At 40.8% G+C, this 24,078-nt stretch overlaps 1 protein-coding gene across 2 annotated transcripts in view; it reads right to left on the minus strand.

Annotated features, from left to right (window-relative positions):
- Positions 1–24,078, minus strand: part of MERTK (MER proto-oncogene, tyrosine kinase) — a 113,195-nt gene that overhangs the window by 20,542 nt on the left and 68,575 nt on the right. For both annotated transcript variants that reach the window (XM_041754787.1, XM_041754788.1), the window contains exons 7-13: positions 22,704–22,887; positions 18,205–18,356; positions 10,447–10,600; positions 8,091–8,244; positions 5,541–5,626; positions 3,740–3,835; positions 2,982–3,062 (exon numbers count right to left, since the gene is read on the minus strand). In XM_041754787.1, the coding sequence (XP_041610721.1) occupies positions 2,982–3,062; positions 3,740–3,835; positions 5,541–5,626; positions 8,091–8,244; positions 10,447–10,600; positions 18,205–18,356; positions 22,704–22,887 (907 nt within the window). The remainder of the gene's footprint in view (positions 1–2,981; positions 3,063–3,739; positions 3,836–5,540; positions 5,627–8,090; positions 8,245–10,446; positions 10,601–18,204; positions 18,357–22,703; positions 22,888–24,078) is intronic.

Consider the following 24,078-nt stretch of genomic DNA (forward strand, 5'->3'; position numbering starts at 1 on the left):
TAATGTATCACATAGGTACATCATTTAGAAAAAATCCACCACACTGAGGTACTTGGGTGGCTCAGTGGTTGAGCATCTCCCTTTGACTCAGGACGTGATCCCAGGGTTCTGGGATTGAGTCTTGCATCAGGCTCCCTGCAGGGAGCCTGCTTCTCCCTCTGCCTATATCACTGCCTCTCTCTGTCTCTCATGAATAAATAAATAAAATCTTTAAAATAAAAATCCACCACACTGATGAAAGACTTTAAAGATAGTGAAGACTGTGAAGAGAAAGGGTGGAGCTCTGTATTTTCTGCCCAATTTTTCTATAAGCCTAAAACTCCACTAAAAATTAAAGTATAATAGTTAAAAAAAAAAAACCCAACAACCCTGAGAGTCAAATGCAACTGATCTGTTGCAATTATTTTTGCCTCAAAAAAGGGAAAGAACACATGCTTTTCTCTATCTTGCAAGGCTGGTTGCTCAATCATGCCTTGTGAACTGGACAGACTTTCCCAACTTCCACACCATACCATTTTGGGGATTAAGCCAACTTGAGAGAGATACCTAAAATCCTGTATTATGTTAAGTGACATAAACCACATGAGGTAAGTACTGTGTGATTCCACTTTTCTGAGGGACTTAGGGTAGTTAAATTCACAGAGACAGAAAGGAGGATGGTGGTAGCCAGGGGCAAGCGGGGGCAGGGGAGATGGGAAGTTGTTGAATGCATCTGGAGTTTAAGTTTTGCAAGATGAAAAAAGTTCTGGAGGTGGATGGTGGTGATGGTTGCACAACAAGGTGAATGTCCTTAATGCCACTGGACTGTACTCTTAAAAATGGTTAGGATGGTACATTTTATATGTATTTTCCTACAATTAAAAACAAAGAAAAACAAACATAAAGCCAGGCATGCCTTAGGGAATTTGCTTTAACCTAGTAAGTTTTCACTGAAATCACGGTGAGTGCATCTATAGTGTCCATACATTCTGTGGGCTTTGTATACATTCACCTTTCTATTAAAACAAATTTAAGAAAAAGAAAAAAAAACAATTATATAGACCTGCAAAATGGCCTGCTACCTTTGTCCTCACCTATTATTTTTGCTAAGACAACTAGGTGTGTGGAAACTGCCTGCAAACTCCTCCCATCCTCTGCACTCCTTCCCCGACCCCTCCCAGAGTGACCAACAGGCCAGGCAAACGTGCACCAGCCAGGGATGCAGAGGCCAGAGACAACTCTTTCAATCTTTGATAATGAGCACAGATGCAATTCATATGCAAGTTATTCTAATTCAGCCAAAGAAGAGCATAGCCAAAGCCAGAGAGGAAACAGATTTCAGGCCTAGCCCCCTTACAAGGTTCCCTAAACCTTCCACTCAGTAATTGGGGACAATGGAAGGAGACTTTACGTGGACCAGATTCAAATAAAATAATGCAAGGGGCAGGAATGACGCTGGATGTGGCTCAGCACCCAGACTTGGCTCTGTACCAGCTTCAGCTCCGGTGACTAACTGCAGGTGTCTTGGTTTCCAGGGAATAATACTTGAATCTACTTCCTAGTCACACTGATTTCCTCTTCCTGTTTTCCTGATGAAATGTAGGAATGACTATGATGTCCTTTGGCACACAGGGAGTATTACATAAGTATTGGCCATTATATAGACATAGAAAGCTTTGGAAAACAGAAGGCACCATCCCCTGTGACTGGTTGGTTATTAAGGTTCCTTTTTGTCACTGAATTAAAATTTCAGCCTCCAGTTCTGTTTAAAAAGTCTCACTACATCCTTGTAATTTAATTTATGTTTCAATGCCCAGGAAATAATGAATTTAAATTTTAGGAAGAAACCAATTTTACTCCTTAATCAGAAATAATATCGGATATATACAGGGGGTAAATGAGGAAGCAATGTTAAAGACATTAACAAATGAAGCACCAAATAATCTCTATATATGAATTGTGAAGATACGTAAAATGCCAAACAATCACGGTCTATTCTGTGGGTGCCCAGCTGGACACCTGAAGAATAAAGCTTACACAGTCCTGCATCCCCAGGCCCTGGAAATGTACTTCCTAGGGAAAAGCATGAGGGCAATTGCTGTCATGTTCCGTCACTGCAGCCTGGTCAATGCATGGTGATAAAAAAGTCCACCACAACCTTCTGCCTTTTAAGCTATTTGACCTCCGAGCCTAGGTCCCTTATCTAGATAACTGCACAGAGTGCCCTAACAAGCATCTGTCTTTGTCAAGACTGTAATTCATTCTTCATACTGTCACCAAAGTGAACTTTCTAGAATGTGATCTGCTTTTATTCCTCACTTGCTTTAGACTCTTACTGGTGCTCTCCTGCTCACGGGATAAAAACAGATACAGATTCTTGGTGATGACTTATAAGGCCTGGCTGCAGGCTCTCTTCTCAGCTTGCTTGGAGGTGGCAGCTTGAGATCACTGCTCTTCACATGCCCTTGACCCATCAGTATGTCTTCTCTCTTGGAGAAATATACCTTCCAGGCAGCCCACAGCTTCCTGGGGACTACGCAATCATCCTCAAGTGAGGAAGTGATCCCACCGAGTTGGGCAGATCAGCCAAACCAACCCTGGGGGGGTCAGAGTCTGCCACCAGGTTGGCCCTGTCTCAGAAATTCATGCTTTACTTTGGAGTCATTTGCTCTATTAGATGAGAGTGAGGGGAAGAGGGAGACAGTCCAGAGAGAGAGAGAGAGAGAGAGAGTAAGAGAGAGAGAGAGAGAGAGAGAGAGAGAAAGATACAGTGAGGAAGGTGTGGTATAGATAACAAATATAACTGCCTTGAGTATAAGAATATATGAAGAGCTCCTAATGGTCACTTTCCCTCTGTGACCGTAGTGTTCTGGATGTGGCCCTCTGACACATCAGTGACTGAGATCATGACACAGGAACCCCAGCATTGGCCTTACAGGGTACAAGGTCACTGAAGCAACTGCCCATACCCACTGGAAGGTATTTCATCAGTGATAACTCACACTTCATGGTCTTCACGGCCACTTTCTGGGAGGTCCCATCTTGCTCCTTTAGATTTCCTTCCATCACAGACCCAAACTCTCCTGGAAAGTAAGACATCATCTATATAGATTGTGCGGAATTTTCCCCCACCACAGAAACGCTACAGTTTCCAGCTGCTGTTTTTATGTGGCCTGAGAGTGACCCATACATGGCAGCGGGGCAGAGCCTGCTGGGGCCACCCACACTGGCAAACCAGGAACACAAGCCATGCACTAGCTTCCTGCTTGTCACAAGCTTGGTTGGCTCATGCTCGGCTTAGCTTGTTATTTTATTAGGAATTATAGCCAATCCAAGACACAGAACAACATGGAACATGTTATTGACATTTATAAAGTAGAAATACTATTATCATTCATCCTACCATCAGTTTGACAAATTAAATATGTATCTTTACTTTTGTTCCTATTTAATAATTAGGAAAGGGCCCAAAACAGTAAACTTAAGAACTAGAGATAGAGTATATAAGAAACCAACCAATAAATCGCATGTTTTTCAATGAAGGAAGGGAATTAATATTTTTTAAGGGCCTATTGCATGTGCAAGGCACTGTAGAGGCCCTTTTCATATGCCAAATCTGAGTTTCAAAAACCAGTATTTACATATTTACTTTTTCATTTTAATAAGTTATAAAATAGAACTGTTTGTCTTGTAACTTAAAGTCACAAGATGGTATTTTACATAATAAATACACATTTAAAAAATACTGTAAACTACATACCTTCACCCAGGATTTTTCCAAGAATTAATAGATTCCTGTCAATCACAACATCTTCTAGTTTATTTTGCAGTTCCTCGCTGACTCCCAAGCTACGCACTATAAAGGAGTGAAAGTATGTATAAGAGCTGTCAGTATGCTCCCTTTCATTTGAATAGAATTAAAATTATATATACAGGTCTATGAAAGAATTAAACATTTTCTTCATTTTGTACCCGTGGCTCTCCCCACAAAAAGCCTATGATAAATTATCACAATTCTACTCTGATTAAAATGAGTAAAATGGATTCTTCAGTGCAAGATTAATTTCTGAAGGATTATTAAAATCAGAACCATGTTTCTCTTCCCACTATGCAGCAGCAGCAGCCAGCAAGCAGATTCCTGCAGGTTGGCAGAGTGGGGGCTTAGGGGGAGGTTGCCTTGATTTAAAGGAGGAAGAAAGATAGTCAAGGAGGCACTTTCTGGTGGAGTATTTGCTATTTTGTCCCTAACTATAATATAAAAAAGAGCCATGGGGTTACCTCCCCTGTCCCATGCCAGCAAAGGAGCCATAGAAACTATAGGAAACATTGAAAGAACTAGCTATTGTTCTACCTATAGTATATGGAACCTCATTATAATGATATAACAAGTGCGAAATTGGGCACCTGGGTGGCTCAGTAGGTTAAAGCATCTGTCTTCTGCTCAGGTTGTGATCTCGGGATCCTGGGACTGAGCCCTGCAATGGGTCTCCTGCTCAGCAGGGAATCTGCTTCTTCCTCTCCCCTGCTTGTGCTCTCTATCTCAAATAAATAAAATCTTTTAAAAAAGTGCTAAATTGAGGACTCAGGAGGGGAAGTGGAAAATAAGATCTTCTATCTATAAGGTATCAGTATGCAGGACCAACAGTAAGTGTTACCAAGAAGAGGAATTAACCATCAATAACTCTTTGGCAAATGATTCAGTTTGCTCCATAGTTAAGGCATGAACAAAGCCTTTGAAAGAAAAAAATGTAGGTAATTAGGAAAGACACATTAGCTCTCAGAAAAAAAATTTCACCCAAATGGTTCTCTAATAAAGGAAAGAAATTGGTCTCAATGAAGAATCTTTTTTTAAATATAAGAACAGATATCTAAAAGTCAAAACTTGTAAACTAGAAAAGTAAAAAAAAAAAAAACAAAAAAAAACCATTCTACCTCAAACGAGTTTTTGTTTTCATAGCACCTAGTATTCTATCATAGTTATATTTGTTTTTTGTTGTTGTTTTGTTTTTGGCAAACATCCAGAAGCTTGAATTTGATAAATATTTGGACATACTTTTTACACTATTTCTTTATTAATCAAGAACACAGCTGTCTGTTTATTCTCACTGTTCACATTAGAAGGCTCCAGTTTGATTCCTCAAAACTCAAACCATAATTGTTATAAAGTATGCTGGCAAATTGTTCTGAGTTGGTTGCCACAAAAAAGCAGGAAATAAGTTCAGAGATTATGTCAATTGCTTTGCTGTTTTCTTTAAATCTCTGACCTCTAACCACATCTTCTGCTATCACTGTGATGAGTTCCTGTTTGCGGTGTTAGGAGTCTTGAACCCTGGCCACTTCACCTCAGGGCCTGCTCTAGATTTCCAGTAAACCAGCCACCAGGGAAGCACATGGTTAGGTATGACTATCTACTTGCTGGTTTCTGAAGACTTTTTGCATGTTAAAAATAACCATTCTTTGACTCCTTTGGCTTTTGTTAGAAACCTGTCAATTAACTTGTTCTTTCTTTGCTCTTAACTACTTTAGCTTTTATCAGAAAAGGGAAATGAAAGTTAACTTACAGGTAAGTTCAATGGCTCGCCGACAGAAGGACTTCTTTGCTATATAATTGACAACTAATTCGGAGTCCTCCTCTGTGAAGGCGTTCCTGGGTGAATAAAAATAAAGACATCTCATATTATTAAAAAAGGGCTCCCTGAACAGGTGCTGATTCTACAAGGATGTCACCAAGCCACTGTCTGTTCAAACGCCTCTTTTATGACAAAGGCATTTCCCATTGGGAGAAATAGTTTTCTTTCCCTAGCTCTATTTCAGGCTTACTTGGTGAAATCAAAACAACTCTGTCCAAGTACTATCAAAAACACAGAATAGGGGCATCTGAGTGGCTTAGTCAGTCAAGTATCTGCCTTCGGTTAAGTCATCTTGGAGTCCTGGGATGGAGCCCCACATGGGGCTCCTTGCTCAGTTGAGGAGCCTGCTTCTCCCTCTCCCTCTGCCCCTTCTCCTGTTCATGCACTTCATCTCTTAAATGAATAAATAAATCTTAAAAAAAAAAAAAGAAACAGAACAACTGAGAAGTTCCCAATGGCCAAAGCTGTAACAGTCTGAGCAATAAAATAAACTAGTATTGGATTATAATCCAAAGTATAAAATGAATATCCATGAGTCCATACTGCTATGTTATGATTGAATGCATAAATGAGGTGTAGAGACAGTTCTTCTTTTGTAGAAGAACCCTAAATATTTTATGTGGATACTATGCCCTTCAAGGGTGAAGGAAGTGGAACTCCTCATCCTGGTAAGTGTGGGCTATGCATGTTGACTTGTTTCCAAAGAGTACACTAAGGAAAGGGAGAAAAATAACTATGTCCTATTTAAGTGACAGAACTGATGCCAGAACCCAGCATCATATCTTCTAGTCTAGTGCCTCCCCTCTGTATGCCAGGCTCCCTGCCACCACAGGGTTTTTGCATGTACTGCTCTTTCTGGCTATAATCCTCTTCCCTTTGTCTTTCACATGATGAATACCTGCCCCTTTTTAGATGTTAGTTCAGATCACTTCTGCAGGGAAACCTTTTTTGACTTTCTTAATGCAGTCAAATTCTCCCATCATATACTCTCACATTTCCCTTTATAAAATAAAGCATTTAACAGTTGCCATTTTATATTTATTTGTGATTACTGCTTGATTCTCCGTTAACTGTAAGCACTCAGAAGGCAGGAGCAGTGCTTGCTTTGGTTCAGTCTTGTACCCAGGCTATCACCTAGGGGGCCTTCAATACATTTTACTGAGCTATCTTACAACTTTTGCAAAGGTTCTCTGTACCTGTTTCACAGTGAGCCACACCTTGACTCTGGGGTGCATTTCAGTCAACTCTATGTTCAGGATTTAGATCAGATTTTGTCATTTCTTTAAAACAGTCAGAATCTACATACTAAGATATAATAATGATAAGGATAGAGTTAGTAAGTACTGAAGGTACCCAACCCTTAAGACTAGGATGGGCACAAATAAAGGGTAGTCTACCCTCCACTCTCAAGCCCCCCTCCATGGCAATGGAAAGTCCTGGAATGGAACATTATAGTAGCATTCCTAAGATGTAGCAATGAACAAAAGTTGCTCAGCTCCCTCCAAAACAGAGTCACTCACTTTCCCTCACTCTGTCCCATTCTAGGCTGTCAACAACCTGCCTTTTACAGAATTCTTCCTCTGTCCCATGAGTGGTAAACTGGATTTCGTGGAAATTCAAATTCACTACAGAGGCACTGGAGTAGAAAACTGAGTCAGAAACAAATTTGCACACATACCCTTCTTTTCCTAGCTTGCCTTCACGTGCCTGCCCATTTTTGTTGATACTGGACTACTGCTATAAAAGTCAGATGTATAGAAAATCAGAACAAGAACTTCTTTTACACTTGAGTGTGAAAATATAAAGTTTTTCTCTATTAGAAAACTAACTGATCACTACAGAAAATGTATAAAATATAGCAAAAAAAGAAAACGTAGAATCGTCCACACTTATCCAGAATTGCTGATGCTTTGGTGAACTTCTTTCCAGCCTTTTTATCTATACATGTTTGGTTTTTTAAAAACAGATTTTATTTATTTATTTGAAAGAGAGAGAGAGAGAGAGAGAGAGAGACAGCACAAGCAAGGGAGAGGGTCAGAGGGAGAAGCAGACTCCCCGCTGAGCAGGGAGCTTCACATGGGCTCAATCCCAGGACCCTGGGATCATGACCTGAGCTGAAGGCAGCCGCCTGACTGACTGAGCCACCCAGGTACCTCATTTCATCTGTTTTTTTAAAAAAGAATTAGCATTATTTTGAAGTCTTCCAACTAAAATCCTCATTTTATGGCAAGTAAGTTTGAATACTGAAGGCCTATTAATGCTCTCCTCCATAAATGAGCCCCTTTTAAGACCAGCTTTCACCACTGGCTGCCTCTGTAGGACTGGCCTAGGCAAGGAAACTGCCTGCCCCCAGGATGGACATAAGACAGGGGACCCAGCTGGGCACAACATGAGGAGCTGAGCCAGCAGGAGAGGCATTATGAGTTGGCATAACAAGCACATGATAACCCTAGGCAAAACATTTGAAGCTGGGACACTTACCCAAACTTTGTCTCCTGGATTCTTTTTCTGATGACCAGAGAAATGTATAAAACTAACCCAATCAAAACAAATCCACAAAAGCAGCCAAGGATGATGAGCACAGGATCTGTATTGCCAGGTGCTGGGGTTGACGAGGGGGCAAAATCTACCCAGCCTAGTAAAATACCAACAGAATCAATAATTGAAAACATTTCTTTGAGATCTAGAATACATAAGACACGTTGGCTTGTAATAGGGAAAGAAGACAGTCAAAAGCTCTAGAACTTAGTCCTTTTATATTTTGTGATCAACATATGCAGGCAGTCCTCACTCTGATGGTGCAAGCAGGGACCATGCACAGTGATTCTAATAATCACTGGGTGACTCTCTTCGCATCAGTTATGAAAGTGTAAGGAATTGAAAAACATGGTAAAACTCATATTTACTCATATTTAATTTAAGACACTAGAAATATTGAGAATAAAAAATTGCATTTCTCTGTAAAATACTGATCCAGAGTGATTTGAATAGTACTTATCTTCTTCTGGTCACATAACTTATGATATACCAAGAATATATTTTCTATGCCCTGGAGAATTCTCATACTCCTTTCTGGGTTTGGATTCATTCCCAACATTTTACCCTTTATGTTTTCAACGTTGTGTTTTCAATGTTGTGAGAGTTCCTCTATATGAAGATTTTTGCTAGTTTAACTTCCTCGGGGACGTCTTCTTTCTGGCATAGCCACTTCGCTCACATTGTAAAGTCACCTTCACCGTGTTCCCTGGCTGCAGAGCTAGTCAGTCAAATGGCAGCAGTGTTTGACTGCTGGTCAGTTGTGTCTTCCGTAACTCCACATTCAATTCAAATTTCACTTCAACACTTACACTCTTCCTTTCTTTCCTGCACTTTCTTTGCTGCACTTTATCTTTGTTCACGGACTCTCTCTTTCAGTAACTTATTTTTATAAAGTCTTGTGTGGTGTGCTCCTGGGAGATAAGGAGGCAACATGGCTAGAGGTCTTACTAGATGCCTCTGAATAAGTTATTCAAATCACATGCATCTAGTAAGAGCAGTATCCAGCCACTGAGAGAATTTGAAACAACTGATAAGACTAGCCATGATCACAATGTGCATCTGTTATTTATTTACATAGTGGTTTGTGGACTAGACAGCTAGAGGCGAAGTTTATACTTCACACAATTACTCACAGATAATACATGATGGTAACTCAAGTTTGGACCACGTGATTGGGAAACTAGTGTTATTTAACCAAATTGTGGTAGCTGAAATGTAGGTATGTTGGAATCATGCAAAGCAAGGATTGCCGGAATAGCCCAGCTTTGTAGAATGTTTGAGTTTGTTATGTATAAAGGTGAAAGCTCTGTCTTCTTAAAGTCTGATTTTTTTTTTTAACCTGTGCCCTTAGAAGCAGAATCGTATCACCTCTGAATTTCTACCAGGTAGACACACCTTGCTTGCCACCACCAGTTACTACTACCACACAGCCCATGGTCTGCAGGAACTGTAAAATGGTTCCATTTCAGCATGTTTGAAGGTCACTAAAACACACAGACAGGCACTCAATGGCTCACTCCCAAGTGCTGTCTGGTACAGGTACAAAGATCATATTTGGCAAGAACTTGTAAATACAAAAATCACATCAATAGAGATGCCTGTGCATGGAGTTTATGACAGCAGTTTAATGGGGGAGTGAGAGTCAGAAAAGGTGGATCCATTGGACTACAGAAGCAAGTACAGTGTTTGGGGCCACAGGGGCACCATGGTGGCACCTTGCCAGAGGACACTCCAACAACCCACAGAAGGCAGCACACAGGCTTGACCACTTAGCTCAGTGAGCCCAATGCCGTGTAAGGACAGCTTTGGTAGGCAATGATTCATGTTCTGTACCAATTGATCACGAAAGACATCACCAAAGCTTGAGTGATTTGTCGTAACTTAATCCCATCAGTAGTAATGCTAGTGGGAGGACTCACAGGTCTCAGTGCTCTGGGGAGTGGTATATGAGAAAACTATCTTTATCACTGCAAAAATTTCCTTCGGTCTTTGTATATCATTCTTTTTTTTTTTTTTTAAGATTTTTTAATTTATTCATGATAGACATAGAGAGAGAGAGAGGCAGAGACACATGCAGAGGGAGGAGCAGGCTCCATGCAGGGAGCCCGACATGGTACTCGATCCCGTGTCTCCAGGATCATGCCCTGGGCTGAAGGCGGCTCTAAACCTCTGAGCCACTCGGGCTCCCCTTTGTTTATCATTCTTAACACCAGATGCCCCCGCCAACGGGTCACTGTTGCAATCAGAGCACCGCCCAGACTGACACAGTCTATCAGCTGATAAGGAGCCTGGCTCTCACCGTGTGCGGGGATGAACATTTTCACTGGGTCACTGAACGGCCCGACACCCCCTTTGGTGATGGCAGCAATCCTCACTGTGCATGTCGCGTTGTGGACTTGAACAGAAATTTGAGCACGGCTGCCATTCTGGCCAACTTCTTCAGACAGCTCTTTCTGGGGACAGAAGAGGAAGGAAGGGAGATGAAATTCTGAGGCGCCAAGGGGACGTCGCCTGCTTGCCCACAATTCTTCTGAGGGAAGTCGTCCCACCCACATCCCAGGGAGCAGCAGCTGTGGTTCCACCGCATCCCTTCCTTACTCAGGCCATAGTTAACAGAACCAAAAGGTGGGCAGGGATGCAGAATGAGCTTACAGCAACCTCAGGCCTTGGGGCCTGGGCCAACTAAGTCTATGAGGGCATGGCACTAAGAATGGTCAGTAAAGAATCCCCTGGAAGGGAAGAGCATGCAGCATAGGCAGCTGGATGGCAAGAGTTAGGCTTAGGGTTAATGCCCCCCCTAGAGATCTCTGCCCTCAGAACCACCACAGTATAAAGCCCAAGAGCCACACTGTACCTTGACATTGACCGCCTGCCAACTTCCCTGGAACCCACAGGCATGGGCTCCTGTTCCTTGCAATGATAAAAGTTTTGACTAAAATCTACTTTGAGGAGGACACTGATACTGTTTTTTTTTTTTCCCTCCTGTGTGATACATGCACAATTTTCTCAATTTCCAAAAATCTGGTTTCACTTTTACTTATTTTGGTTTATAACCACTGCCATGAAACATGTGCCATTAAAACATAGGGGAAATGATTTTTGGAAAAAGCAACAACAACAATAACAACAACAGCACAAGAAACCCCAAAACCAGGCTTGAGTGCTTATATAACACTTTCCCCTTTGCTTCCAAACCTCAACCATGCTGTCCTATGGTGTAAGAAACTAATTTTAAGTTGGGGGCTGGCTTTTCAAATGGGAACTGGAGGGCTGGTGAAGGTTGAAATGAGGCCCCCCAGGAACATGTCTTTAATCTCTGCATTTTGACAATCTGATTTCACAGAAACAGAGAGAAGTGTCATACGGTATGGGTGTGGATCACAATGAGGAGGGGCCTGGTTCAGGTGGCAACTTTATTTCCTGGTCACCTTGTCTCCTGTTGATCACTTCTAACAGTGGTGCAGGGTGCGATCAGCTCAGCCCTTAGGGAGAAGGCAGTCCCATCATTAATGACCAAGAGGGTACCTGGGTCAGCCGCCAAGAGATTTTCTAAATCTAGACAAGCAGTGATCATCAGGACTCAGAAATAACCTCAGTCAAGGGATAAAAGGGGAAAACAGGGCTTTATAATTTCTTGGTTTTTCTATGCCACTGGGCTGCATGCCAAGGAGATCTGTCATTGATTTTTTTTTTTATTAAGTCAACAAACAATAATTAAGATTTTTCTATATATTTGGGCAATATCTTTTTTTTTTTTTTTAGAAATACAGCATTTTATTTATGGCAAACCCAGTTTTGACTATGAGTTTGTTGGCATTCTCTATTTAATTTGGAGGGGACGAATCAAGTAGAGCCATTCCATGGTCCAAATGAGAGCTCTGCAGTGAGTCCAGCTGGCAGCTGAGAAATAACATGTCTACTACACAGTTTACTACCTAAAAGCTCCTGATAGTGCAAAAGATGTCATGCCTGGTGAGGGCCACTGAGCCTGCTTCCAGCTTCATGCTTTTCAACTGCCAGGATTCAAATATAAGACATCATTTGTGAGAGTTATCTCAAGATTAAAGGACATGCATAATTGCGAAAGAATTAAATCCCTAGAAGAAGAGGTACTCTAAAACAAAATTGTCCTTTGGGAAATAAATTTAACAGTAGTTGATAATATCTATTCACATAGGTCCTATAACTTACTATGAAAACTCAGAGAAGGAACTCTGAAATTTCTACCTCTCATTCCTTAAGTTCATTAACAATGGTATCATCATGGTTGCTGGTGTCATCACTCTGAATCTTGAAGTACGGAAATTATGTCAGCCACTGCTTATAGCTAATATGTTTTGGAAATACATAAAAAATTTTCCCATTTGAGGGCTGGAGCTATAATGCTGAAGTAGTGATTAGAAAGATGGATGATAAATATTATAGTAGAGGTGTAATCATTTTCTCTAAGAATATCCTTAAATGATTATTTATTTATTTATTTATTTATTTTTAAAGATTTTATGTATTTATTCATGAGAGACACAGAGAGAAAGAGAGGCACAGACACAGGCAGAGGGAGAGGCAGGCTTCATGCAGGGAGCCCGATGGGGGACTCGATCCCGGGTCTCCAGGATCACACCCTGGGCTGAAGGCAGGTGCCAAACCACGGAGCCACCTGGGCTGCCCCTTAAATGATAGTTTAAAAATGATTCCTGTTTTTATTTATGTATTTATTTTTGAGAGAGAGAGAGAGACTACATGAGTGCTCAAGTAAGATGGGGCGGGGGGGGGGAGGGTTGGGAGCAGAGCGAGAGAGAATCTCAAGCAGGTTCCACACCCAGCGTGAAGCCTGACATGAGACTTGATCTCATGGATCACACCCCAGGCTGAAGGCGGTGCTAAACCCTGGGCCACTGGGGCTGCCCCCAAATATTGATTTTGATTTTTGTCAAATTTTGAAAATTTGACAAAGAAATCCATTTAAAACCAGACACAAGGGGATCCCTGGGTGGCTCAGTGGTTTGGCGCCTGCCTTTGGCCCAGGGCGCGATCCTGAAGTCCCGGGATCGAGTCCCACGTCGGGCTCCCGGCATGGAGCCTGCTTTTCCCTCTGCCTGTGTCTCTGCCTCTCTCTGTCTCTCTATCATGAATAAATAAATAAAATCTTTAAAAAATAAAAAATAAAATAAAAAAAATAAAACCAGACACATGTAGGAGCCACTCCTATGTGTATTATCTCTCTTGATGTCAGGGTGCCAAGCACAGAAGGTGTGGCCATTTCCCTAGCATGAGGTGGTCAGGTCCTGGGGCACACGCCATGGGCTAACTACGTCTTTCTCATTCTGTGAGCTTTTCATCTTCACCAACAAAGGCCTGGAACCTCAAGGACTTAAAAATCTAAGAGCCTTTTCAGGTAATAATCAGATTTATAATACGACATCTGATTACAACTTTACCTACCCAGAAAACAGGTGGACCGTGCTTGCTGTGGAAAGTAATAGCACATCTCTGGAGACACAATTTCTTTCTCCTATTAAGAGGTACTAGAGTTAGGGCAACTGCAGAGGTATTGGTTTCCAGTTATCCAAAGACTTTAATATCTCCAACCAACTCTGTAAGAATTCACAGCTCTGTAATTCATAACTCTAATTTAGAATAAGGCCCAGGCCCATCCTATTGCCTCAAAGAATGGTGACATTCATGGGAAAACACTGTGAGATAAAAGTTTCTGTCATCCTACAACAACAAAGGTGACTTGCTTAGCAGGCTTCACATTCACAGGGGTTTGTGCAAAACTTGCATCTTACTCTTCAAACATGCCCTGTTCCTATTTCTTTTTGCTAAGAGGCCACAGAGTAGAATTTAAGCAAGAGACACTGTATTATGAAGAAAGCCAAGGGCATCTGGGAAGGAGTAGTGGGCTCTGAAAAGCACCGGCTCTCAAGTCAGTCCAGCATGGGTTCTTACCCCATTGCTACCAATTCTAAGCTTTGTGTCTCTGAGTAAGTTAATGAACATCTCTGAGCTTGTTTCCTCAAGAAAACATTGAAAGTAATAATATCTTTCTCACAGTGTTTTCTTAAGGTTTAAATGAATTCCTATATGTACATCAGTTAGTGCACGGTCTGGCACACAGTAAGTAATCAGTGGTGGTTATTATTATTCCTATACCACCTATAAAGTGCTCTATGTGGATCACCTTTCCCTTTCTGTGGTCCCTCTTACAGAAGTGACCTTGCAGTATCTTTCAAGTCTTGATACATGAGAGAAAATGATCAAGGTTGTCTAGTTCCCCAAACCAAGAAGTTTATTTGACTGATTAAGAGAATTTATCTCCACTGTAGGTTTCTCCTCTAGACCAAATATCCCATCCTTGATCATTCCTTGGGTTTCAGAAGTGTTCCAGACCCCTGGCTGGCCTATTCCATGAGAACCTCACTTAGTCTTCATACCTGAATGTGACAGAAGCTCAAATCCTCTGTGAGTGACAGGGAGCAACGAGAAAAGGAAGAGGCAGCAGGCACATGCCAGAATCCAGGCATGCATCTTGTCAGGAGGCAGTGGTCTAGGCCTGAGGAAGGAATCCTTGCATGTGCTGTGGCTTTTCTAGGTCTTTTAAGAGGTTACTTCTATATGTTGTGTTGTCTCTAGACCCGTAATAATCTTCTATGAAACTTTCTTCTGATCTAACATCTCTACCCTTTCCAAACACAATTAAGCCAGCATTAGAGCCACAATCCCATAATAATGAGCTTTGTAAGAATAACACATATAAAAATGAGCCTCTGTTTAACATATGGGCAATTCAGGGTCAAAATTAAACAGCCTTATTTACCAAAAAATGTCAAAGAGACTTAAACTTGCCAGTATATACTGTGGATCTTCCAGAAAGGGGTATACTATACAATATTTTACAAACTTACTTGCTTGCTGAATTCTTTTCTCATGAAAGGTCTACAGACAACTTATAGGAGTGGGAATGGATGGGAAATACTACTCCAGACTCATCAAAAAGCTGTCCCATCACAGAGAGAAACTCTCCAGCTGGCATGGATATCAGTCAGGTCCATGTATCAAGTCCAGCATCATAAATGCCTAGAAAACAAGGTCCTCTGCTCGGATGGTACAAAGATGAGCAAGACATGGCCCCAACCTTAAGGAGAATAGATTGCACTTGATCCTGACTTTTGGATCTTGAGCTTGGGTTTGGAATGCAAGGGATATAAAGAAAAATGGAACAATAAAAGGTCAAGATATAGTAAATGTGCATACAGTAAATATCAGGAGTTTCCTAGTTTGAAAGTGACATACGGGGGAGATAATAACCCACCCAAAGATAACTTCCAAGAAAGCTCTGAAACTGCATACAAAAAACCGCCTTTGTTAGAGTAACACCTGGGAATATCCTCCAAAAATATCCAATTCATTGCCTTGCACAGAGAAGATATACCTTTAGTTTCAGTTTTCTAAAAATGGAAATGAGAGGACAATTCTGAGATGAAGTTGTGTTTAACTCTTGCCCTCCTGAAATGGAGGGAGACAGAGGTGACGGGTACAGAGGTCATTTCAAACCTCACTTCGGGCAGGGGCTTTAGGGTTCTCCCAGGCTTGGCTTTTCTTGAGTGTTTTTATTTACCTCCAGTTGTGGCCCAGGAACTTGAATCTTAGCTGCCCCAGAGAATGTTATCCTAAGTAAAGTGAGCCACTGAGTCCTTTGTTGTCACGAGACCATCATGATGCACAAAGTATAGCAAGCAATGCAAATGAGGTTCTCAGTGGGGTGATCCAGCATCTCTGAGGAGGTAATGACTGGAAAGGTCACAGTCCTGACTGTAGCAGTATTGTTCTCACCGCACAGGGGACTGTTCTGAACAAAGGGCGACCAGAAGGCGCAGTGCAGCAGGGCGCGGGTGGCATTTAGCGCGTGAGGTGCTCCTCACCCTTGCCCCTCAACGCGCCTCAGCTCCAGAGATCCCTGCCAAACAAGTGGCTTTCACCCACGCTAGAAGGAGACGTCAAGGATACTTTTTTTTTTAATTTTGAACTTTTTTAATGCACGAAAAGAACATCTCAGAAACAGAACAGATACTGACTTATTAATGATGAAGCACTATATAAAGAAGCCCCCTCCCCACTTAGTAAATAGGAATATAATGCAAACAGATGTGAAAGGAGGTGAAAACTTTAGGATTCAATGCAAATCCTAAAGTTGTATACGACATTCATATATGGCTTCTTATCTCATAGCAATAGTATTTTCATAATGATGTATATGACATTCATACTTACTGGTAAGATGCTTTAGACTCAAAAGTTAAACAAAAATGGTGGAGAGGTAGTTTTGCCAATGCAAGGTGAGAAAAAAGGCTTTACTTTGCTTTTTTTCCCTTAAACATCTGTAACCATTTCACTTTGTTCTAATTTTCTTCTGAATTAGCCAAGACGACAATGATGCTTTTAGAAGCCAATTCCAAAACTCTCTAATAATGGATTCCCCCAACTACAGGATGACCTGCAGCTCTTTAAACAAACTGGTTTTTTTTTTTGTTTTGTTTTTTGTTTTTTTTTTTTAGACCTCTCAAGTGCCTGCTGATAATACTGTCTTCTGCCAACCAGAGAAAAATAAAATCCTATTGAACCCAAATACAATTAATGGACCTTCATGGACAGTTCACAGTTTAGCATTGTGAAAGGAGCTTTTCTCTGAGAGAAGCATTTGATCCCCCTGATTCAGCCAGTGTAGAGATACAGTTAATCAAATAAGCACTCTGCACAGTGGCCTTGGGACAAAAGACCAAGAAATAAGAGGCTTCTCTGGTAGCTGCAACACTCCTAAGCAGGGACTGGACTTGTACAAACAACATTCTGTTATCACTCTGAGGCATAAAAAATCATGGACTTCAAGCCCTCTTCTTTTTCCTTTACTTCCATCACCTACTGCTTCCAAGAATCTGCTTCCTGAGAGGTAAACTGAGTCAGGAGAAGGAAGAGAAGAAATCCCAACTGCCCTTTAGGGAAAGAGCAGTTTCAGTAAAAGTTGGATGACATGAGGTGGAAAATGACTGAAATGAAGCTTGAACATCATCGGCGGGGGCAGCTGTTGGCTCTGTCCCTCTCTCCTGCCAAGTATCTGCACTACTTTTCACGTGGTGCCCTCCACAAATGCCACGAGGATGCTAAAATCTGATCTATCTGCAGGGCTAGGATGATCAGGAAAAAGTCTGCTTTGCGTGATGGCGGTCTGCCTTTCCAAGGATGCCCTGTGTCACAAAGAAGTCAGTGTCATCTCAACTCTCTTCCTTTCCCAAGTGGAAAGGGAACCTGTCTGGGAGCTGCCTCCCCACCCACATGCAGGCATCATCCCTACTCCTGTGGAGCTGCATTAAGGTAACCTGTTGCTGGTTTACCCCTGTCCTCTGGAGGCTGGTTACCTCTTGCCATTCTCTATGAGGCTGGGGTTCTTCCCTGACTTTCTTCTTCAGAAAAGCATCCTCTGGAGTTTCCAAGGGGTTATGAATGGCTGGACTGCTAAGCTGTATAGCTTCTTGACCTTCCACTATGGTTATCTGTGTAGTTCTCAACTATCTTCCTACAAGAGCCCAAGTTCCCAGAAGTCACGAATCAAGTGATAATGGAAATGGGTCCTAAACATATTTATGGAATACATATATGAATGGATGAGTGAGTCAGGAAGAAAAGCCCCAAAGCTTCTCTGGAATTTTTTTTTTTAAAGATTTTATTTATTTATTCTTGAGAGATAGAAGGAGAGACAGAGCCAAAGACACAGGCAGAGACAGAGCCAGAGACACAGGCAGAGGGAGAAGCAGGCTCCATGCACCGGGAGCCCGACATGGGATTCGATCCCGGGTCTCCAGGATCGCGCCCTGGGCCAAAGGCAGGCGCCAAACCGCTGCGCCACCCAGGGATCCCTTCTCTGGAATTTTTTTAACTATTCAGGAAAAGGTGCCTCATTCAATAAAACCCGATCTTCTCACAACAAAACAAAAGCTTCTACAACAGTATTAAATGAGCAAATCCTAGGAGACCAGTGAACTCCTTCAGAGTTCAGACTTACGGAAGTGTCTGCACTCTGCCACATGTGAGATATCCGGTAGCCCACCAGCTCCCCATCCTGCCGCTTGATTGGAGGCTTGATCCATCTGACATCCACCTTATGACTAGATTCATTCAGAGACACAGTGACATTCGAAGGTGCTACTGATGGGGCTATAAGAGAAAGAAGAGAGAAAGATGAGGAACCACAGAGCAAAGTATGTAGAGGTATATTCTCTTCTCAGTTTCTGAATGTTTGGTTTTTGAACATTCTGTGGAAAGCATTCAAATGAGACTGAATTTAATAGCAGATTTTCACCCTCTTTTCAGTTAAGGAGCATTGAAATACTACATGAATTTTTATTATTTTTTTAAATTAATTAATTTATTTATGAGAAAAAGAGAGAATGCATGAGAACAAGCGTGGGGAAGGGCAAGAGAGAGTCCTGAAGCAGATTCAGTGCGTAGCATGGAGCTCAACTAGGGGCTCGATCCCAGGACCCTGAGATGATGACCTGAGCTCAAACCAAGAGTCAGCCGCTTAACTGACTGCACCACCCGGGCACCCCTGAAATAGTACCTGAGTTTTTAAAACATAAGCACTTTCCAAACTAAAATCACAAAGACAAGGAAAGGCAGGAAAGGAGGTGGATGGCACTCATAGACTCCTCCTGGAGAAGCAAAGCAGACAGAACTTGAACAGGTTCTCCAGTAGTAACCTGTGGGGTGGAAGATCAACCAGACTGACTGGATATCAGTTCTGTGTCACGGGAGATGTATAAGGCAGGGAACAGTGCAGAGCTCAGAAGGAAGCCATCACTTCAAAGTCCAAAGGCAGGTTACTGATGATCCGTAAATAAATTTTAAAAAATGTATATATATATATATATATATATATATATATATATATACACACACACACACACATACATACATATACATATATATACATATATAGATATATCTTATATATATGTAAGATATCTCATTATTGAAGACCAGAGGATCAAATGGTAATTACTGGATGTCAAAATGTAAAATTTAACTCTGGTTTTCACTCTCTATTTTTTTTAAATATATATTTTTTAAAGATTTTACTTATTTATTCATAAGAGACAGAGAGAGAGAAAGAGAGAGAGAGGCAGAGACACAGGCAGAGGGAGAAGCAGGCCCCATGCAGGAAGCCTGACGTGGGACTCGATCCCAGGTCTCCAGAATTACACCCTGAGCTGAAGGCAGGCGCCAAACTGCTGAGTCACCCAGAGTCTGGTTTATAGTTAAGTTCTGCTTATGTCACATACCCATTTACATCAGAATGTCTATTATCTCTCACAAGGATAAAAGTTACAGCACTTTGAAAAAAATGTATGTATGTATCATATATATGGACAAAATAATTTGGCAAACAGGTCAAGTTCACTACTAGATAGTTTTTTGGGAGTGAGGAGCTTGACTGTATCTACTAAAATTGAAAATAATATGGGGGCTTCTGGGTGGCTCAATTGGTTAAGTGTCTGACTCTTGGTTTCAGCTCAGGTCATGATCTTAGGGTTGTGAGATCGAGCCCCAGGATGGGCTCTGTGCTCAGTGCAGAGTTGGCTTATGATTCTCTCCCTTCCCCTTTCCCTGCCCTTCTGCTTCTTCCCCTGCTCACATACTCTCTCTCTCTTTCAAGTAAATAAACAAATAAATAATCTTAAAAAAAGAAAAAACCTGAAAACAATATGCTCTTTGACCAAGTATTTTATTTCCAGGAATTTAATCTAGAACATTCTCCTGTAGGTAGTATTACATTTACTGAAGCATAAAAAAGAATAAAAGTAATGCTCAGTCAATAAATATGATATAATAAATTTCAATAGACTTTCCAATGGAATACTTACTACCTAGCCACCGAAAAGAATTAGGTAGTTCATGTGTATTGACATAAAAAAATATCTGATGGAGGGAAAAATCAAATTGCAAAAAGGTATGAACAATAATCTTATTTTAGAAATAAAATGTTTTATATATATATAGAAAGAATAAAAACAATTGCAATAATATATATACCAAACCATTGTCTATACTTGTATTTAGGAGAGAATAAGTTATATATTTCTGATATGCCCAAAAAGATAACAAAAGAGTACTCTAACCTTCATTTCTGTTTAGGAAATGTCATATAACTAAAGTTGTGCTATGAACGGAGTCATATAGCTTCAAATCTGTTGTAGAATGGGGCACCTGGGTGGCTCAGTGGTTGAGTGTCTACCTTTGGCTCAGGGCGTGATCTCGGGGTCCTGGGATAGAGCCCCACATCAGGCTCCCTGCATGGAGCCTGCTTCTCCCTCTGCCTGTGTCTCTGCCTCTCTCACTGTATCTCTCATGCATGAATAAATAAAATCTTAAAAAAAATCTGTTGTAGAATTTATGGGTAAAGATGGCCAACTCAACATGTCTTTATGTCTGCTCTTCCTGAAATCTCTCTATGGTGACAGTAAGTAATTTAAAACAGTATAAATTCATAAGGGAAAGCAGAGCTAATTAATAGTGGAGAAGAAATGTCAACATATACTGAAAAGCTGAAAAAGATGAAGAAGGTATAATTAATTCAGCAACCTGTTCTCCCCAAAGGATCATGGAGAGGCTCAGAAACTGTGGGCCAGGTACTAAAACTGGAAGATTGAAGGTCTGACCAGGAAGTAGCTAGTCCTCAAGATCCCTCTAACCTATTTCCACACACCTGCCAGGTACTCCCTTATTACCCCCCTGGAAACAGGATGTTGCTTTATTCTCCGAATTGAAAAGCCTCTGGACTTGGGACACTGTCAGGATGAAGACACAATGAGAGGCCAGACAGACAACTGGAGAAATAAGTGGGAGTCTGTACACTGAATGAGGAAGACTCTGTCTCACCCCTCCTCCTCAGCTGGCACCTACAGCATCAGCAGCCATGTTTCCTAAGGCAGGAAATAGGACACTTCTTGGCTAGACAAAGTGAGTGGTCCCAGAGGACAGAAAACCAATATTGACACTTAAGGGTGTCCAAACCAAATAAAAAGATATAAATAAGTTAAAAATAAGGAGAAATCAAAGATATATTACATATTCAAAAATAAGGCTAAAATGGCTATATTAATATGAAAGTAGATCTCACAGAAAAAGAATACTACCAAAGATAAAGAGAGCAATCTCATAATGGGAAGGTGGTCAATTATTAGGAGAGCACAGTAAAATTAAACATTTATGCACAAAATAACAGACCTCCAAAAGGTTTGAAGCAAAACTGGCTACAACATCAAAAAAAATGGATAAAAAAAAGAAAGAAATGGATAAACCCAAAATTATAACTGCAGATTTCAATGCCTCTCTAAATAATTGATAGAAACAGGCAGAAAAGCAGTAAGAATATAATTTGAAAAAGACTATCAGCCAACTCAACCAACTTGACATTTATTGAATACTCCATATCATAAGACAATACCTTTCTCTCCAAGTGAACATCATACATTTGTCAGGAAAGACCATGTTCTGGGCCATAATTTAAAAGTATTCAAGTGATACAGAATATGTTCTTGGGCACCAATAGAATGAAATAAGAAATCAGGAATACAAAGACTTCTGGAAAACCCCCAAATATTTGGGATCTAACTTACATAACTTAATAATTAATTGGGTCAAAGAAGTAAGAAAAGTATTTTTGAACTGAATGAACATGAAACACAGCATATAAAAATTGTCCTCAAAGGCTTTTCTTTATCATTTGAGAGAAGAAGATACTTTACAATTTTGGCACTAGAAGTGTCATTTTGTGCAAGGCTTATGCCCTGAAGATTTCTGATCCTGTTCTGTGTCGCCACCCACCTCCCATCTGTATTAAAGCCAGAGCACTGACTAGGTGAAGCCAGAGTTAAGGGCAGAAAGACGTTCTAGCAATCTAAAGCTCTAAACTGGGGAAGAATAGAAACTGTGGATTTGAATTGAACAGAAATACAGTATTCATTCCAATATTCATAGACGATAATAAAAATCTCAGAAATCTAAGAAAGCACACAGAAAATTCTTTAAAGTTTAAAGACATAAGTAAAATTTGCTATGAATAAGATAGCATAGAGAGAACCTACTTCATAGGGCTTCTGAGGATCTAATAAAACAATCCATGCAAAGCACCTAATGTGGTGCCTGGCATGTGATATTTGGTAAACATTAACCACCTTCATGTTCATTATTTCTTGAATTTGATGCTGCCATTAATAATTTTTATATGATTATATTTTAGTTTAAAATAATAGATGCCATAAAATGTGTTGCTATTATCTTCCTCTGTAAAATATTATATATTCATAGTAAGGGTAAGCTTTGTCACTAAATAGAACAAAATCTCTTCTTCTCCATTTTCATCAGCTACCTCAATAAAATTCTCCTCCAGAAACAAAGACCAAACAAAGCAGACTTTAAACTCTAAATGAGGCCACTGGGAAGGATTTGTTTAATCACATGCCATTAGGGGCAATATTTATTCTGAACTCCAGGAATTACCTCCTTCAGTTGTGCTGGCCAGAATCCAAGGGCTCATTGCAGACCAGCCAATTTCATTCATGCAGGACACACCAATGCTGTAATTAGCCAGAGCTTGCAGCTGCTCAATTTGATACAGATGTGGTGAAGCAGAGGTGTTAAAAACCATGACAGAGCCATTACTCAGCGGATCAACTTCCTTGACCTAAGTGAGGAGTAAAAATGTGGACCAGGCATTAGTAAGGTGGTGGGAATGCCAGACATGGGGCACTTATGTATTCAGTGCACATGGCTCTTCTCCACTGAGGGGAAGTACCTGCTTCCTTTCGGGCCCCACCAGCATTACAGTGTGTTACTCATGTTATTGGAGCAGCCACCAATGACTTGAGCAAAATACCTAAAATAAGTGTTCTTGCCATGGGAGGTAAAAGAGCAAAGGATGATCTTTATTATGTGATAATTATGGTAGTAGTCCTCTCTTTCTCAGAACCACCTCAATTCTTGATTTCTTCTCTCAGCTGTTTTACAGAATATGCACCAAAGACAACCAACATTCTTTGTGGGGGCAAACCTAAAATATTTACTATCTGGCCCTTTGAAGAGATCATTTCCCAAATCCTACTTCAGGGGATTGGATATGGGATTTCTGTTTTTATTCTGCATTTCTTTTCATTATGCAACCTGATGAACTCTGCTCTTGCCTTAAGGTAAATTCTACACGTCCTTTTTTTTTTTTTTAACCCTGACTCCCACACAATATAAATTCAAGTCCAAAAACATATAGAGAAAATGCACATTTTCTGAAATTATTTGGTGGGCGGAGATAGGGAAGAGTTATTTGCACCTCACCCAACCAACTTTTCTCCAAATCTTATTAAAACATCTCAGCTCTTTCCTCTGAGTTCTTTTTCATCTTTCCCTCTGTAATCTCTACCAATTTCTCCATATACGACTCTTCACAAGCAAAAATCTAGACCGAGGCCAAACTTCTACCTTTTTCCTTAAGCATACCTCTTGTTTGGGAATGGGGATAAAACTGCATATTTTTCAAAATTTCTACGATATGTAGTATTTGTAAAGTCAGAAAAGAGAAAGTGATATTGAATAAAACACAAGTAACCAAAAGTAACTGAGGAAAAAAAAATCTTGAACCCTGTGTGTATTACTAATAATAATGGGCTTACGGTCATGGGGTGTGGATACACAATGCTGTTATTTCAGGATATACGTGTTGAAATTTAGGCCAAGGGGCCACAAATAACATTTTGGAATTCTGAATCCCCTAGTAGATACCATGATGGTGACGTGGGGGCCAAGTCAAGTCTCACCTCTGACTCAGACCTGCAGGCTCCACTGGGTGACAACAAAGTACCAGCTGGCCTGAGGAGCCACCAGA

Source organism: Vulpes lagopus, chromosome 5, assembly GCF_018345385.1.
Source record: "Vulpes lagopus strain Blue_001 chromosome 5, ASM1834538v1, whole genome shotgun sequence".
Taxonomy (NCBI): domain Eukaryota; kingdom Metazoa; phylum Chordata; class Mammalia; order Carnivora; family Canidae; genus Vulpes; species Vulpes lagopus.